Source organism: Durio zibethinus, chromosome 16 (assembly GCF_047325235.1).
Source record: "Durio zibethinus cultivar Kanyao isolate XHJ-2024 chromosome 16, ASM4732523v1, whole genome shotgun sequence".
Classification (NCBI taxonomy): Eukaryota; Viridiplantae; Streptophyta; class Magnoliopsida; order Malvales; family Malvaceae; genus Durio; species Durio zibethinus.
In genome coordinates, this window is record NC_143177.1 from 2536824 (window position 1) to 2555247 (window position 18424).

Below are 18424 nucleotides of genomic sequence, written 5' to 3' on the forward strand. Positions count from 1 at the left end.
TCCTACATGTAACTGAACTCTCAAATCTAATTTTGTTCAGAATGTCAGAACCTATTCCTTAAGGATCTTTAGTCAAGCTTAGGATCTCCTTAAAAGGATAAATTCATTAAGTGACCAATCATTCCTTAATAAAAAATTAGTGACGACTCTTTAAAATTAAGTCTAGCTATAGGTCTACGAATCTATATATTATAATAGTACTATTTTGATTTTAAGTTATTCAAGCCTTAAAATATTTTTATAATTTGTCAAATAATTTAATTATAAAAAATTAATCCTAAAACTATTCCAATGGTAGTAATTTAAGATAATTTTTTCAATTTAAGAGTATTTATAGAGATTAGTATCCTACTCTGAAAAAATTTCGTTGTTAGATCCATTAACATATTTTATTTAAAGAAATAATCAGCAAAACATTCAAATAGTTTGGTAAATTTTACTTTAACGCAGATCTTACAATAGTTTGGTGAGATTTTATTATAAAATTATGTATGAAATTTATTTTAAGAAAATTCATTAAACTTTTCAATAGTTTGGTAAGATTTGATTCAATATTTAAATCTTACAATAATTTGGTAGAATTAAAAATTTTATTATTATTTTTCACAAAAAATTCATTAAGTCTTCCAATATTTTGCTAAAACTTAATTCAATATTTAAATCATCCAATAGTTTGATAGGGTAAAAATTTTTATTATTATTAAAAAAATTATATTATGAAATTTTTTAATAGTTTGATAAAATTTATAAAAAATTCTAAACTCATGAAAATCTTTCAATAATTTGATAGGACTTATAAATTTATTAAAAAAATTATTATTATTTTTAATTCACAATCTTTAAATTTATTTTAAACATTTATAAAAGATAACAAAAAGTACAATAAATGAATAAATATAAAAATAAATATAATATAAAAATTACTTTAATAGATGGAGGCATGCCCAAAATTATTCTAGGGCAAACTCCAAGCCTAATCCAAATCTAGGCCCAAAATTCAAGGCCCAATTGATTTACTATTTGGTCAACTATTCAACATTTTGTCTTACATGCTACATCTTTGAAATTTCCTAGCAAAATGGTTTGGTATGCACCAAGTTTGAAGCACGTGGACTTTAGATGGTCTCTTTTGCTTGTGTTCTGCGTGTTTGATTTACAGGACTTGAATCCCTTTCAATTCTGAAAAATAAATCAAATATGGGATTATGATTTTATTATGTGATTAATTGTATGAATTTAACTTAAAAAAATTATTCATAATGAAATATGAGATGAAATATCTAGTCCCTCATTTTTTTATTTCCTTTTTTTTTTTTTTGGACCTCATGACTTTTTTTTGACTTTTTGAGGAAAAGTAAAATTAAACAAAATATTAAATCAAATCAGATTAAAATTAAAATTTTTTCTATTGGGTTAAATGCTTTCAATCAAACCCAATTTATGATTAAAACCTGTTTTTCGATCATGAAAAGAATCCCGCATAAAATAAAATGTCTACAAAATTAATTCTATTAATTATGATTAACTATGTATTTATAAGTAAACTTCAAGTTTGAAAGTCAACATCGACGTAATTTGTTGATAAAATATTAAACTTTTAAATATTCAAATCTTTATAACTTTAAATATATATACAGACACGAAAGTTTGGAACAATCCAAATTAATTCGGCTTGCTAGTTTTTTTTTTTTAAATTAAATGTTATATTCTAAATTTTTGAGTTAATTTTTCTTTCTTATACTAGATTTTAAGCTCACACTTCATCACGAAAGTAAAATAAAATTATATACTTGTGATTTAGCTATCTAAGTAAAATAAAATTATGTATTATTTTTCAAACCTGTTCTACACTACACAGTTTTTCAACAGAAATTACTACCATTAAGTAAATAATTCTTTTATAGTCATCAGCAATTCAAAGGGTCAACTGATCCAAAGGTTTGAATCAACAGGCCTTCTATTAAAAAGTTGGTAATAAATTCTAGCATTGAAAGATTGAAAGCTTTTAACAGCTAAAAATCCAATCTGGCTCTTGAGAAGAATGCTTTAGGGTCGGTGGTTTTATAATTTGTCAAATGAGGGGAAAGAATAAAAATAAAGCTAATTTTTGAAAAGTGGATGGACGGCAGCTCCCTCAACTCTGCATACTTTGCCAAGCAAGTACAACAAACCTACAACATCTCAAGTTAGTAAGTTGTATTATTAATCCAAGGACAGGCAAAGATAAAATATTGCTCATAAGCACCTCAAAGTCAATGTACCATAATTATTTTATGTATCTACCAACCATGTGACTAAAGAGATATTCATGTCAAGTTATAAAGTCATACATCTTTAGGACACCAGAAGTCAAGCAGAGCAAACATATAGCTGAATGCAGCAAGAAACATTAAGAGACAACTCAGCTAGGATGCTAAAAAAGTTCATTTTTCTGTATATGATTAAATTTATTTAGTTTCATCCAGTTTGGTCCTAGCAAGTACTCTGAATGCAGGTTAAGTGGTTGCAGTTTACATGTAAAGACCAATAAACTATTAGCAAATTCCTAGCATTAAACTTATTGCATCTTCTCCTAATATCACATGTTTCTGTGTTGTCCCCACAGCCAGCACTACACCTTCACCAGCAGAATTTTCCTAATCATTTACATTTCCAGTTTTCTTGGATTTAAACTTGTAGGTTCGCAATGCATTTATAGATTCCATGGTGGCTCCTGTAGTTTGTGAAAAATCATCTCAAAAACTATGGACAGAAATTATGTAGGGCAAGCAGCAACAATTGTTGCACATAGTATGAGCCGCATGGCATATCCAATACAGTTAAAAATAAGGAACACTATAGCTATATGTCACGCCCTAAACCTAAAGATTGAGGACATAACAACGTCGTATACTCATCAGAGGAATCCCACAAGCATGCAAGGCAACAACTATCATACTAATCAACTTCAAAAGGTCTTCAAAAATTGCAATTTACAAGATCAAGTCTCTGAAATTCATGTGTTACACTTGATTGAAAAGAAAAATATAACATTATTCTAATTTTATTATATCAAGGTACTCAAATTACAAGCTATCTAATGACATTGAATAGATGAAGTCTTGCAATATGATCTCTTGTCAAAACTAAGTCCCGAAGACACAAATATCAAAATCTGAAAATAAGAAAAATTAAAAGAATGAGTACGATGACTCAATAAATAACTGACATCCTTTCAGTTGGATTAAGCATGCCACAAAACATTTAGGCCAAAACATTAACTAAATGATTCAAAAATATTTTTGGTAATCTTGTATTCACAACCATATTTCCACAAACCAGATTCTCAAAATCAAATTCTCATATCATAAAGCAAAATAAAATACCACAAAATTATAAATTTTATTAGTCTCTTATAACATATTACGACCACATTTAACCCTATAGCATAGATCAGAATCAAAATTATCCTTATAGTACAATGAGATAGAAATATATTACTAGTGGTATGATGAACAAAAACCATTATTCTTAACCGATGGCACGATTTGAAACTGATATCTATATTACAAAATACATATCGACATGGCCAACGATTAACACCCATTGGTAGGGTCAGAACATAGCCATACTAGGAAACAAAACCAAAACATATTTTCAAATTACTCAACATAAACAAAATCAATATTCATATACTTTCTCAAACATAATTCGTATATACCAAATTTCGCATATCATTTCAAAGAAAATTTTTGTATTCAAAAAATCAATAGATATATCAATATATTATTATGAAATTATATTCAGAGATCAAAGAAATACAAAATCATATCCAAATTCATAACAAAAAAATTATATATATATTATATATATATCAACTCTAAATATACTAAAGCTGATTTTTAAGGATATAAAGACCGAAAGGATATCAAGTCACTTACTTAATTGCAAAATTGATATTTAAACCAGCAATTCACTCAAATCTCTTAATAGTTTAATAATTCAAGAAGTATTTCAAAATTACAATGTAACAAAAATAATAACTTAACAAGATACAACTTCTCGATGGCCATTCTAAGGTATCTAAGGCATGTGGCAACTTCCTTTACAAATTGAAATTATTTGAATACATATTTCTTTATTAAAAATATATTATCTAATAATATGGAAAATATCCAAAAATAGAGAAAATTAGAAATTAAAGTAAGAAAACAAGAAAAATCATTAACTTTGAATTTATTTAAAGGACTTAATTCAAACTTTGAATTTACTTAAATGGTTCCTTAAGGTTACCAACATAAAAATAATTTAAGAAAAATAGTTTTATAGTAAATAAAATTTGACTAAAATCATGTAACTGAAGTTCATGCTATTTCTAATGAAAATGAATCAAAGCTAACAAAAATAACTTTCAAAAAAGAATTAAAAAGAATTTTTCTCAAATTTTGATCTTTCATAATTTTAGGGACTGGCTTTGAGACAACTTATCTCCTAACTCCAATCGACTTTAGTGATGGATCAAAACACAATTTTCAAGTATGCATGTAGTAATATAATGTAGAATTTTGTTTTAGTCAAAAAGGAACCAATCAAGAGTTTTAGAGGAAAAATTGAAAACAGTCACTGCATACCTAGATTTTCTGGGTTTGTAGTTTCATGAAATGGATTTTTGGAGTTTCGGTTCTTCATTCTTAAAGAACCATTTAACAAACCATTACCACCACGTTAAAGAGGACACTTCCTACTTTAATTAACACCCTAGTTTCAACCTAAATAACTTCTAAAAAGTGAATTTCCAGTGACCTAATTTGGGATCATCAACATTGTCAAATACCCATTTTATTTTCAACTTCAAAGTTTAATAAGTCCTAAAAGAAACGACCAAATTAGATGCTATAAAAACTATTAGAAAGGTCTTGAAGAGAGTTCCTATAAGTATCAAATATGCTGCCGGAAGTTGAAATGTTTGAAACCCAAAGTTGGATTATGAAGAAAACTAACAAAACACCAAAATTTTCATAAAAATGAAGTTTAATCTTACCTTAAAACCATGGAACTTTAGAATCTCAACATAGTAACCGCCATTAATTGTTGCTCTCTCTTTTTTTTGAAACAATTTTTCTTCTTTTCGGTTAAAGAAAAAAGAATGTATTACAATAGGTTTAAAATCTGGTAAATTACACTATGACTCTTCATAGTTTTTCATTGTTCAAAATAGTTCTTGCTGCCAAAATCATTCAAAATTTATTTTTACAATTTGGTCCCTTTCACAAATTCATCCAACATACCAAAATTAAAACACCCAAGGTAAAATATAATAAAATAATATTTTTATAATATAAAAATAATAAAACAAAAACTTTGGGAGGGGTATTACATCTTTCCCACCTTAAAAGAATTTAATCTTTCCAATTCAAAATGTCATGAACCCAAAATTGAACACATTCTCTGACTAATATTATATACTTCTTGAAAACTTATATTGTATAATCAAATAAGCATCCTTGAAATTTCTTAAAATCATTTACTTAATAATCAAGTCAAAATACATTCCAATCCAAGTTTTGTACTACAAACTTTCCAATATTCAATCTTAATTCATCTCTCAAGTAAGGTGCAATTATAAAAAGTATAAACTCTCTAAAGTTCCACGTGAAGGAATATAAAAAATACATGTTTTTTAATTCTGAATGATGATTGAGCAAATGAACTTCAATATAATTTTCACTAACAATGTCAAACATAACAAACATGTCACAAATTTATTTTTTTTATAAGTTTTCCAAAGCTTTGTAAGCACCTCTCCAAGATTGGACACAAGTCAATTATCTCTATGAGATACTATTATAATTAGAATACTATGCAATCTCACTATTTCCTTGATATACAGTCTTGTCAACTATTCCAAATTGCTCAATGGTGAAAAACTCATTTTCAATTCCATCACCCTGACTTAAAAGTGCCAAGTAATTCACCATTGCCTGAGGTAGATACCCCATCTCTTTGATTTAGAACAGGTAATTGTTAAACATGGAGAATTTTAATTCTCAATTTAAAAGATACACTTATTGAACCCAAGAAAATCAGAGTGATAACATTTGTTTGGCAATATTTGCTGTGAAAATAAGTAGAATGAAGATAACTACCTACCTGACCAACTGAAGTTGCACCATGACGTTTTGACAGTTTACTTCTATCAGGTGTAAGAATCAAAGAAACCATGAGCAAAGAAAAGCATTGGGAATCCAAGAGCTTGTGGCAAAATATTGTTTAAATGCCAAGATCTACTTCCTCGTATAGTTAAAAGAAATCAGAAACTCCAAAAGCCACCAAACATTGAAAAAAGAATTGATGCTTTTTAAGATTACCTTGCATATTAAGGCTTGCTTTGGAGTATTAGGTAAATGCTTCTCTGCTCTGAAATGCCAATTTATAAAGAGTGTGAAGATAGATGACCAAAAAGATCATAAATAAAACCGATATTAGATTTAGTAAAATGGTAAAATAATTAGACTTTTCTAATCACCTTATAACATGTGATATAGCCATGGGAGCATCATCAATTGTAACACAAAAATTGTAAACAGGTTGGCCATTTCTCCTTATTGTAACAAAATCTCCAAGTGCTTGCAATTTCTAGCTAACCTTCATGACACTATCCAACAAAGTTAGTGCCTGTATAACTAAATTAAAGTTTAAGTAACCTTCATGACACTATTCAAGAAAGTTAGTGCCTGCATAAATAAATTAAAGGTAAGTATTATATAATCTACTGTAAAAGGACCACTGAAATTTAAACATAATGGTGCTGTTAAGCCAAAAAAACCCCTCAAATTATAGACAACAAATTGCAGTTTACTGGGCATAAGGCCATTAAGGAAGAAATAATGCAAAAAATGGAATTTACTTCACCTCGAATAAGGTCATTAATTTTCGAGCTCCTTTCTTTTGGAATATGAAAGCAATATGTATAAGGGATTCCCTTTACTAGCTCTTCTTGTACTTCTTTATCCGTTGCAGTGGCCCACTTCCCAGGAGGAAGTTTCTTTAGCTCTGCAATCTCCTTCATCTTTTCAAGTTCTTGTAGAGGATTAAGAAAGAACTTATAAATTGAGTGCTAAAAAGTGATCATAGTTCAGAGATACAAAATCATGCTATTTATAGTTCAATTGGATCATAGGATATGTTTTTTAAGACCCAAAAATTTGCATATTTGTCTCTACAGAAATAGTTTCCGATCCAATTTCCAGAGGTAATCAGCTGAAACTGAAAAGTAGTTCCATTTAAATATCTTTCCATTCATAATGTTTAGTTGAAAGCAATTACCTCATTGGACCAAAAACAACGATAAACATGACTAGATTCTACGAGCTTCTCAGCATATTGCTTGTACATAAAATTCCTTTCGGATTGTCGATAAATACCTTAGTCCCCACCCACACCAGGGCCTACATAGTAACGGACAAAATTTATTAATTCTAAAAGTGACAAACAGAATGATACATGTAAAATTGCAGCGATACATTTCAAGCTAAACTAACTAAAATAGGAAGATAATGATGATAAAAGCGGATAAACAATACCTTCATCCCAGTCAAGACTGAGCCAAGCTAAATCTGAAAGCACAGCCTGCTTCAATTCCCATGTCGACCTCTCCAAGCCTTTATCTTCAATTCTCAGCATAAATTTTCCTCATTTTCGATATTAAGAAAAACAAAGAGCAGAAAAGAACAAACAGTTCACAAACCATAATGAAATCGTGAATCTCAGTTAAAATAGAGCAATAGATATTGTTAATCCCCATTGTACCTGTACAATTTAGGCTCATCAGAAGGTAAAAACTAAGTAATATTATATCTAATAAACATTTATATCAAGCAATGAATTAAATAAATACCAACTATAATTACCTTGATTAAATATAACTTATTTAGATGTTCATTTCTTCCGTTTCTTCTTGAAGCTTGATTTGATTGTTATTCTTGCTTTAATTTAGAATTCACATTACGAATGCTACCTTTATGAATGAAGAATAGAAGTCAGTAATAAGATAATACATTTACTACATTTGTTTATTTACCAAAAAAAAAATAATAACGTTAAAAGGAATTAGCATCAGATTCCTCTATAGCAAGGTTCTACTACAATAGTTGCTACAATAATAACCTCAGTAGATGTTATATTGTATAAATCCGTCGACTTATTATTAGATATAATCTTAAGGATTTGTCACTAATTTTTTTTATTAGAAATATGATTAATCACCTAGATAAATTTATTTTTTTGAGAAAATTCTAAGCTTGCCTAAGGATTTCTGAAAAATAAGTTCCGATCTACGCTTTGAAACTAAGTTTGAAAGTTTGGTTACGTATGAGAAAAGTTATTGCACCCCCACATGTCCGTCCAAAAGATGGTATTAATTAATTTCAAATTATTCTTAGAATCTTAGCTCTAATGGTCTTCTATTAAATTTAATGTTTAAATATTGAAAATAACTTTTAAGATTTATCTATCAATCTGATAAAATTTTTAAAAATACTTTCTTACCTTAAGAATATTCAATAATCCTATTTTGTTTTTTGGATGAGACTCCATTGTCGAACAAGGACTTGATCATTTATTTTAATTAAATTTTACTTTATTAAAAATATATTTAAAATTTTCACCATTTTGGTCAAATTTAAAAATATTTTCTTGTTTAGAAATTTTTTAGATAATCATCAATTTGCAATTATTAGGAATTTCATCATCAAAATTTACTCTTTATTTTGGGTAAATTTTTTGCATCTAAATTTCTATTATATTGAGATATATCTAAATTTTTTAAATTTAAAAATATCTTTCTTAGAATTTAGACTCTTATTATTGAATTTTGTGCATTATTTTTTTTTAATTTTAAGAATGAAAATAAAATGCCATTATTTTTGAAATCTTATCTAAATTCTTTCACCATTTGGGTTGAATTCAGATTTTACCTAAACCCCTCTTAGAAATTCAATAATTTATGATTTTCTTAAGATTTCATAATTGGGTAATTGTCATATATTTCAAACAAGCTTATTAGTTATATTTTTTTTATTTTTGGTTTGGAAATGAATGTAATTACCTTTATTAAAATTCCATCTAAATCATTTCATTATTGGAACTAAATTTATAGAGATTTTTTATCTAGAGATTTTTTAAAAAATTGACAATTTGAAATTTTTAAAAATCTAATCATAGATAATTGTTAATTCAATCCCAAAATTTTATTAAATTTATTTAGATTTTTTTTTTGTACTTTGAAAATAAATACTAATTATTGTTATCAAAATTTTATCTAAATTTTTCTTCCATTTATGTTAAATTTAAAAGGATCTCTGATCTAAAATTTTCTGGAAAATATCTTTTCGTAATCTTTAAAATTTCATCATCAAAATAATTTCTATTTATTTTCAAGAATTAGATTCTTGTTATTTTTATTCTTGTTTTTTTGTAAATTATTTTTATATTCAAATTTTCATCTAAATTTTCCATAATTTTAGAAAATTTAAAAGAAAACTTTTTTCCTAAAACTTTCTAATAATCAACCATTTTTTTATTTTTAGACTTTCATTCTTGGAAAAATTATACACTTTTCTTATAGTTTAAAAGCTTTTATTTGAAATTTTAATTTAATAATATATATTTTATCCATATCAAATAATAAAAATTCTTACCTAAAACTATGCACGAAATAAAGTGAAAAAAAAAAAGCAAATAAAAGAATCACAAAATAAGAAATCTAAAGACAAATAAGTACCAAAGTGGGACTAAGTTGGAATCTGTAAGCATGTGAGCCTTTGAACTAAAATCCCTCAAATCAATTTATTAACTTCATCAGATCTCTTTATTTTTCTCGTTTCTTCGCTCGTATTTTTCATCTACCTTTCTCTTTTAAGTAAACAAGCCCCTGCTAACTGACTCTTCATCACCAGCAGCATCACCAACCACCGAGGGGCTTTTAACGCAGGTTCCAATAGCACCAGCAGTCAGACCACATAAAGCCTTCTGATATAGAGGTAAGGGCTTCCCATCATTGGCTTCAATTGCTCTGCTTGTCAATATTTTGAATGATCCCAGTCAAGCAGTAGTTTATGCAGCTGGCCTGAGTAGACCAGCTGATAGCCTCCTGTAAAAGGCACCGACACCCTCCTTTCTAAGCATGTTCTAGGTGACAGTTGCTGCCGATCCCTGACCCAGTTGGATTCTCACCTTTATCATGTCGATGGTTTGGATGACACAGGTGGCCAGCATTCCAGAGGCACCACCATTGACAAAAGGTTTAACCTTTGGCCAAACGCCACCAGCTTGGTCCTTCTTTGATTGTCCTTCCTCCTCCCTGTTTTTTTTTCTTTTCTTTTTTTTTTTTATGTGTGTTTCTTTCCTGATTTTCTGTGTTTTTGCCTTGTTAATCATCCGTCCATTTATAAGCTAAACTAGAAGAGTTTCAAATATTTTATAATCTTATATTTAAATTGGATTTCTTCACTTAATGTTATTTGCTTTTAAGTTGAATGCTTAACAAGATTATTTCCAATTTAATTTAAAACCAAAGATTATTGCCTATTCCGATTTATCACCAGCCAAATTTCAAACTCAAACTTTTTTCAATTTATTCTTCTTCTTCTTCTTCTTCTTTTTTAAATGATCAGATAATAAAAAACAAGATAAATCAAACTAAATAATCAACTCAAAAGATAAACATCAATAATAAGACACAAAAATAAAAAAGTTTATACAGATGACAATAGAATTGAAAATAAAAGAACAAAAATAAATAAAATAAAAATAAAATAAGAAAGCTCAACAATTGAGTTTGAATTATGTTTGAGCTCAATTGATTCAGATTTGAAACTAAACCAAAATCAATTGACTTAAATTCTAAACTAAATGAGGTGTTTATGGTAAACAACTTAGATACAATGGTCAGGATATTTGAAATCCTAACTGAACTAATCCAATTTATAATTCGGACTATAATTTGTTTTCAATCACCACATGTCAATTAAATATAGTGTATTAAAAGAAAATTACATGCATTGATTAATTTAGCTATGGAATAGTGTATAAATCAATAAGCCCCATGATCTTAGTATTTTTAACATAGTTTACTTTTAAATTTTAGTTTCTCATACCAAAATATTAAAAAACCAATTAGCAAGCATGTGCACAATGAAAACCAAATAAAAACAAAAATAAGCAAGCACTCATCATAGTAAAAAAATGGGTGCTTTTGTGCAAATGCTTAAACAAAAATAAAGCAACAATCAAAGTATATACTTTTAAGAAACAACAATCAAAGCAAGTAAGTTACAAATATAATAGCAGAAAAGTAAACAAAAAAAAATCAAAAAGATTAGTTAAATGCAAATAAGAAAAATAAATTAGCGTGGCTACCAATTTTTATATTGTTTTAATTAGATAATAATTTTTAGTTAGTTTTCAAATTATAAATTTCGAACAAAAATATGGTAAAAATATAGTTTTTGCAATAATTCTTCCAATAGTTGAATGATTGGCTTGCGTAGAGACTAAGATTCCCAAAATGCTTTTTTCATAAACGCAGAGCAAACAAATTTCAATTTGGACTTATAAAGATTAAAATTCAATTGAAAAATCAATGTTTTATTGGATTTAGATAGCACTAAAGTGTTAAGTTTTTAGCTAAATATAGAAAAAATATATATAAAACAACCTAAAAAAAAAAGATCAAATTATCATGCATAAATCAAAAAAAAAAATGACCATCTTTAAACATTGAACAACAAAAAATACAAGAATCAAAGTGATTAAATGAAAAGATTGGGAAAAAAAAAGCAATAATTAAAGGTTACTTGTAAAAGATGTGAAGATTTGGTCGTTGTAGATTGAGAGGGCTGGCTCTTTCTCTTTTGCGATTGTAAGTAAATTCAATATTAAAATAAAAAGAAAAAAATTCTTAAATAAATATAAAAAGAGCAACTTGTCTCTTAACCTTTTTTTAGAGATGAAACCTCGAAGATCTATTAGCTTGTGAAACTGATTTCTTCCAAATTATCCATGCAACCTCTATCAGGTCCAAATTGGCAAAAATACCAAGCAATCACCGTACCTTAATTATGTCCCAACAAAAACACTCGGTCAAAGTCAAGCGAGTTGACGATGCCCACGAGATCCCTCATGATATGGAATACAGTGTATGAATCCGTCAAAGGAGGAGAATCGTTGTCACCGAACCCACGAAAATCGAGAGTCACGCAATGATATCCAAGGAATGACAGGGAAAGAAGCTGGTGGCGCCAAAAGTACCAAAGTTCAGTGAGATTTTGAAGAAAAAAAAAACTATGAGAATAAAGACAGATGAAACTTTTAGAGAAATTTATTTAATTTCAAAATTATCCTTGAATTTTTTTTTTCTTTAACATTGTTAAACTGTCCACTTCAATACAAAACGAAAACAACTTTTATATTAAGTTATAGATATGCTTCTTGTATCATCCGAACTTATAATTGAAATTGACTTTAAAGTAGTGATCTCTAATTGGTTAAACAAAATCATTGACAGTACATAAAATACAACACTCTTCTTAACAAATTGTATAATTTATATTTGGGTTTATGAGAAATATTCTTTATTCATGTATTTGGAGAAGCCAATCATTTTCTTGACTCCCACGCTAAGATGGGGTACATCGAAATTCTGATTTGGTTGTTAGGCCGTAATTTTTTATTGCTTTCTTTTTTAATAAATTTTAATTAAAAAATGCTTCTTGTACTTTAAAAGGAAAAACAAGTTTGGTAAATAATTGCTTGAATTTTTTCTAAAATTTCGATAAAGGTTTTAAACCTATGATAACATGCAAATATATATGACTTTATCTCATTTTAAGTTAATCAATTCTTTTATTTCCTAAAAAAAAAAAAGTTATTTCTCTTATCATTTTGGTAAATATAAGAAATTGTGAAATAAATACCAAGGAAACAATTGGCTAATGAAAGAAATTGAAGAATTAAACTTAATTCAATTAATTTATATAATTATTTTTAAAAAATAATATCTAATAAGTTTAAGTTTTAAATCATAATACTTGTAATTTATTTTTTTATTATTATTTTTTGAAATAGCATTTTCTTCTTTTTAATTAGTTTACAGCTTTTATTTATTCAAAAAAAGGAAAAAAAAATTAAGATCAAAGAATTTGAGAATAATAGTAGTCTTAGAAACTGACATTTGCTGAAACTGCTGTTTTAATTAAGAACAAAGAGTAATAGATTAGGAACATAGAATGATAATGATAAAAAATTAAACAAAAACTTTGCTTTCAGAGACATCAATTTAAGAAGTTGGCCATCAGCAAGACTGTAAGGTCCTTAGAAACATATCATAAAACAACCACAGAAACTTATCCAAATTCCTATAAAAAATTTGTATGTTAATGTCATTTTGCGATTTGTAATAATTTCCAACTGGCCTTTTCAAATTGAAGATGTTTTCATTTTAAATATCAATCAAAGCTTCCCCTTTTTATTTATTTTATTTTATTTTATTATTTTGCTTATATGCTTTGAAATCAATCGTAATTTAGTTGAGTGTGTTTTGGGCCGAGCTTTGTTCATTGGACAATCATTTGGGCCTAAGAATTTAGTGGGATGAATAATTACTTGGGCGGCTTTTTATGAATCGAATTTCATTGCTTGGAGATTTTTATTAAGCTTATGTTGGTTGAGAAAAAAAAAATGAATAATATCCAAATAAACTCTCTAATGTCGGATCTAGTGGATTTCGGATTAATTATAGCTCAAAATTTTTTTTTTCTTTTGGTTATTTGTTTCTAAGCCAAATTTATTAAAACAACCAAAAGTTTGCAAAGCTAACAACTACTAGCAAATACAATCACTAGAGCAATAAGAAACACCTAAATGAAGACAGTAGAAAAAGCTCCACAGCAGAAAGAAATTACTCACTAAGATCAAACGAACCAATAGAAACAAGAGCAAAGGAGCAAAGAATAGTTTAATTTCGGATAAGATTGGTCTTAGGTTTGTATTGTTTTAGCTTCAAATTATTTCGAATTTTAATCATTTTATGTTTAAATTGTTTTGAATATGAATCACATTTGTTTTATAAAAAAATTTGATCGAATTTAAAAAGTAGTCCATATCAATTTGTGACCAAGCTTGATCTGATTTAGATTGATTAAGAAAATCAAAGATTCGAATTAAAAAATTTTGAATTCAAAAAATTTAAACTCAAAACGATACAAATATAATTTGATTGTATATATATATATATATATATATATATATTTGTGTGTGTATGGGCGCCCAATTAGGATGAGAAAAGTTCTGAAGTGTAAATGAAAATGAAATGACAGACGGGTTGGGGAAGGGGGACGGAGTGGTTTGTAAGTATGTGAATGTTTTGTCCCGAGTGAATGCCACGTTGGGAAAGAGTTCGGGTCTATCAGTTCTTTGCAATGCTTTGAACTGACCTATAATACCCTTTAAGGAAAAGCAATCATACCATTTGACACCCAGACAATGTCGGGAACATGCAAACCATCAGATTTTGGGAATAGCATCTAAACAACCCTCCAAAAGGCAAACCCTCCCTATCTATCTCTCACCACTCAATCATCTTATTGTTTATTATGTCGTTTTGACATGGCAACCATTTTGGTATCAGCATGTGAATGATAGGGATTGCTCCGATTTATCTTCAATCCTTCATTCGCTCCCCTCTCAAATGTGTAACTTCTCATTTTATTTACTCATTTTATATTGAATTTTTTTTATTATGATATATATTAAATATTATTTGATTGTGATTATAACTTTTACTTGTACATAAAATTTCATAAGAAAATAGTTAACATTTCCAGTTTATTTTGAGTATTTTTCAAGTATAATTGTAAAAAAAGTTGGAAGTAATGAAATTGGCATTTGGCATTATGGGTTGTGTTCAGTATACACTCATGTGGTGTTGTAACTTCGTTCCAATAATGACATCTGCACTGGTGATTGCAAATAATGTAGCATATAAGTGAATGTATAAATGGAAAATGACTTCCTCAAAAAGTTCCAGGAAGTCAAAATTTCCTTATTTTACTAGCTACAAATTTTGTTTTCAATAATATGACAATCCGTCCACCAGCGAACCAAACAAATAAAAAGTGTCATGCTTTTCCTTTTAACAACATACTCTAATTGTAGCACCAAGCATGCAATTCTGGAAACCTGTCTAGCAAGCAAATATGTTGTGACTTTTGACTTGTAATGGATGTTCATCTTTGCTTATGTTCATTACAAATTATATACGAAATCAAAACAAAGATTCATTTGCATAAACACAATATCATTATCTTGCCTTTTTTTTTTTTTTCCTTTTTATCTTATTGTTGTGTTTAATTGCCATTTCGATTCAATTGTTTTGTCAACTACCAAGTATGTTGCCGCTCACCTCTCTCTTTGGTTAGGCAGCCAATTTTTTTTGGGGAGAGTGGTTTAATTGTATATATTCATTAATCCTTACCTATAAAAAGGAGCTAGTTCTATTTTCTAACCCGCAAGCTACCATGACCACTTTTTTTTTTTTAAGGGTTTTAAGATAATCAATCATACAAGTTCTCCACGTTTTTTCTTAGGCATATTCACTACTAAAACATCATCAGGTTTTCTCTAATTACAAAAAAGGAGGCTGACCTGATCTTGAACAGTTTTACTTTTTCGTTCTAAAATTTGATTAAGCCAACTGTTTTTGTTGTTAAGTACACAGTTTACCTAACAAGAGTCTTTTTACACACCAACAAAGTTAATAACTAAAGTCAATAAGAAGAGTTTGCTTTTATATACCATCAGTGTAATTTTTTAATTCTACAAGCAAGGTAGTTAAGAGATTGATAAATATTTTATAAAATTTGATGAAATAAAAATCACCCTCTACTCTAATTAAACCAAGTAAAATAAAAAATAATGATGATAATACATATAGTTAATTTATACTACTACATGGTAGATTAATTCTTACTGTGGTGGAAAGGTGATGGGATGATGAGAGTGATGACAGACTAATACATTCAGCTATAACATTCTTACATTTAAGCAACTGATAGATATATTTATGCAATATTTGCAGTTTCATGATTGAGTTGATTTCCCGGTGCATGGAAAATAAAGGCAGCTTATAAATGATCAGACACTGGTCTCTGGTGATCAATATGCCAAATTGAAAAACTGAAAACCACCCAGTCTTTGACTATTAGTTGATAAAGCTGCAACAAATTCATCTAATTAAGAGTATCCCAATCGAAGTTCCAAATCCAAATCTTCCTTGGAATCACTAACCAGACCGATCTCCAAGTCCAAGGTTACAAACTCAGTCTTCTTCTTCAGGAAGTTATTATTACACCCATAATCTTTGAATTCTTTGACCCCAAATAATGATTTTGCACGCTTCACGTTGGTTGAATCCGAGCCTTTTGATCTCAAAGGATCGATGAGGCTACCATTCACTCGCCATTTCTTCATTTCACAAGGGAAAGCAGAAGATGGTGAAGAGAAAGAAGAAAGAGGAGGAGAAACCAGCCGGGAAGGTACTTTGGAAGAGAATGGAGAAGAAACCAAGGATGAAGAAGAGAAATTAGGGTTAGGTTTAAGGTTAAGATTCAGAAAAGGGGGCTGACCATGATCCCTTGGAGGTGAATGTTGTCTTAACCTGGCTCTGTCTCTTCTGTGAACATTCATGTGACCACCCAGAGCTTGAGCAGATCTAAATTCTCTCTTGCAGAATCTGCACGTGTAAGATCTTGGTGGCCATGAAAACCCAGCTAGATAATCTTCCCCAAAACCTTGATTATTACTGCTCCATGATGAATTTGAATCCATAAACTTGTAGTTGGTCTGGTTGTTGTTGTTGTTGTTGTTGTTGTTGTTGTTGCTACTACTGTCTTCAATCGCTTTATTGCCAATACTATGGTCTTTCAAGTTGTTACTAAAACTGTTCCTCTCCATGGGTTTTTTTTTTTTTTTTTTTTGTTGAGCCAGACCTAGCAAAGATAAAAAAGATAAGACGAGTATAGCTCATTTCAGGTCAATTTATAAGGAACAAAAGAACCCCATCTCTCAAAAGTTGAGACCAGAAAAAGAGAGAGAGAGAGAGACGAAATCAATTAACTGATACCTGAGATATAAGGTAATGATGATATGAAGTTGGGTTCTCGGTCTCAGAGAAGAAAGTGATTCAAGTTGCAAACAAACAGGCCATCAAATTCTAAGCCAGAAGCTGAAAATCCCATTGGAGGGTATCTATCTATGTGCTTGGTCACGACTTACCATATGTAGATCCTCTGCCTGCCATGTTTTGCCTTTTTGCCATTTGAGGAAAAAAACTCTCCAACTATTTTAAATTGTTTGAAGTACTGTTCCAAAGAAATTTAGGAGATGAGATCAGTCGATGGACACCTCACAATCTGAGCAATGGAACATGGCCAGAGGCAATTGGTCAAAATCAAACAAGGTCAGAGGAAAGAGAAAATACTTTTTTTTAAGAAAAATACTTGGTTCTTCAAGCTTGATAAAAAAAAAAAAAAAAGGAAAGTTAAATGATGAAATAATTAAACACAAAAATATAGTCTGGGTAGTGAATGTTTCCACAAGGCTCATTGATAATCAGAACCTAATTAATGGAGAGATAGAAGTACAAGTTATGATTCTCATCCATATCTCTGGACCAATCGAAAACAAGTAGTATAACTACAATTAATATTTAAATGTCTGAAAATGGTTCACTATCCAACTATCTATGCCAAATTGAATGAATCGTATCGCCATGCATGAATCGAAAAAATGCCGTAATCATTCATTAGTAGTCTTGAAACTGACCAATGCTGAATTGTCGGTTCTATGGCATTGATGAACTTGATTCTTAAAGACATTCAGAAATCTTAATTATTTCCTATACCATGCTGCCTGCCTTGTGCCTTTAGCTTAGATTTGATTTTAAATGATACCACTTGCATCATTTAATGTTTTCACGAATTAGACTAGATCTTTTTAGAGCAGATAATCAAAATGTTTTCACGAAACATAATAGTGCGATTAAATGCTCCATATCATATACAGAAATATTAAAAAAAAATTTGATCATATTTTTCCAATGTTATTTTTGTTTCTCAACTATAAGGAATATATAAAATTAAGGGAAAAGCCAACAAAAATACCCAATTTATCAAAAAAAATATCATAATCAAAGTGTAATTAAGTCGAAGTGCTCTTTCAATGCATCTTAATTCTTTAGACAATGTATGCCATATTATACATAATATTAGGATAAAATATATAAATTGTCACTCAATTCTAGGGGTTTTTTCTAAAATGATTATTTAAGTATTAATTTTTTTATTTAGTCACTTAAATTTAACTATATATTTTTTTATCATTTAACCAT

The 18424-nt window shown here is 28.7% G+C and overlaps 1 protein-coding gene and 1 pseudogene across 1 annotated transcript; both read right to left on the minus strand.

The window, feature by feature from the left end:
• Positions 1–5837: 5837 nt before the first annotated feature.
• LOC111298274 (glutamate--tRNA ligase, chloroplastic/mitochondrial-like) lies at positions 5838–10164 on the minus strand (annotated as a pseudogene).
• Positions 10165–15783: 5619 nt separating this feature from the next.
• On the minus strand, positions 15784–17409 carry LOC111298536 (transcriptional regulator SUPERMAN-like). The gene has a single exon (XM_022893250.2). The coding sequence runs from the start codon at positions 16987–16989 to the stop codon at positions 16270–16272; it is 720 nt and encodes a 239-aa protein (XP_022748985.2). The 5' UTR covers positions 16990–17409; the 3' UTR covers positions 15784–16269.
• Between the last annotated feature and the right edge of the window lie 1015 nt (positions 17410–18424).

Excerpts from the sequence above, each read along its gene's own strand:
- LOC111298536 (XM_022893250.2), bottom strand. The coding sequence starts at position 16,989 with ATGGAGAGGAACAGTTTTAGTAACAACTTGAAAGACCATAGTATTGGC.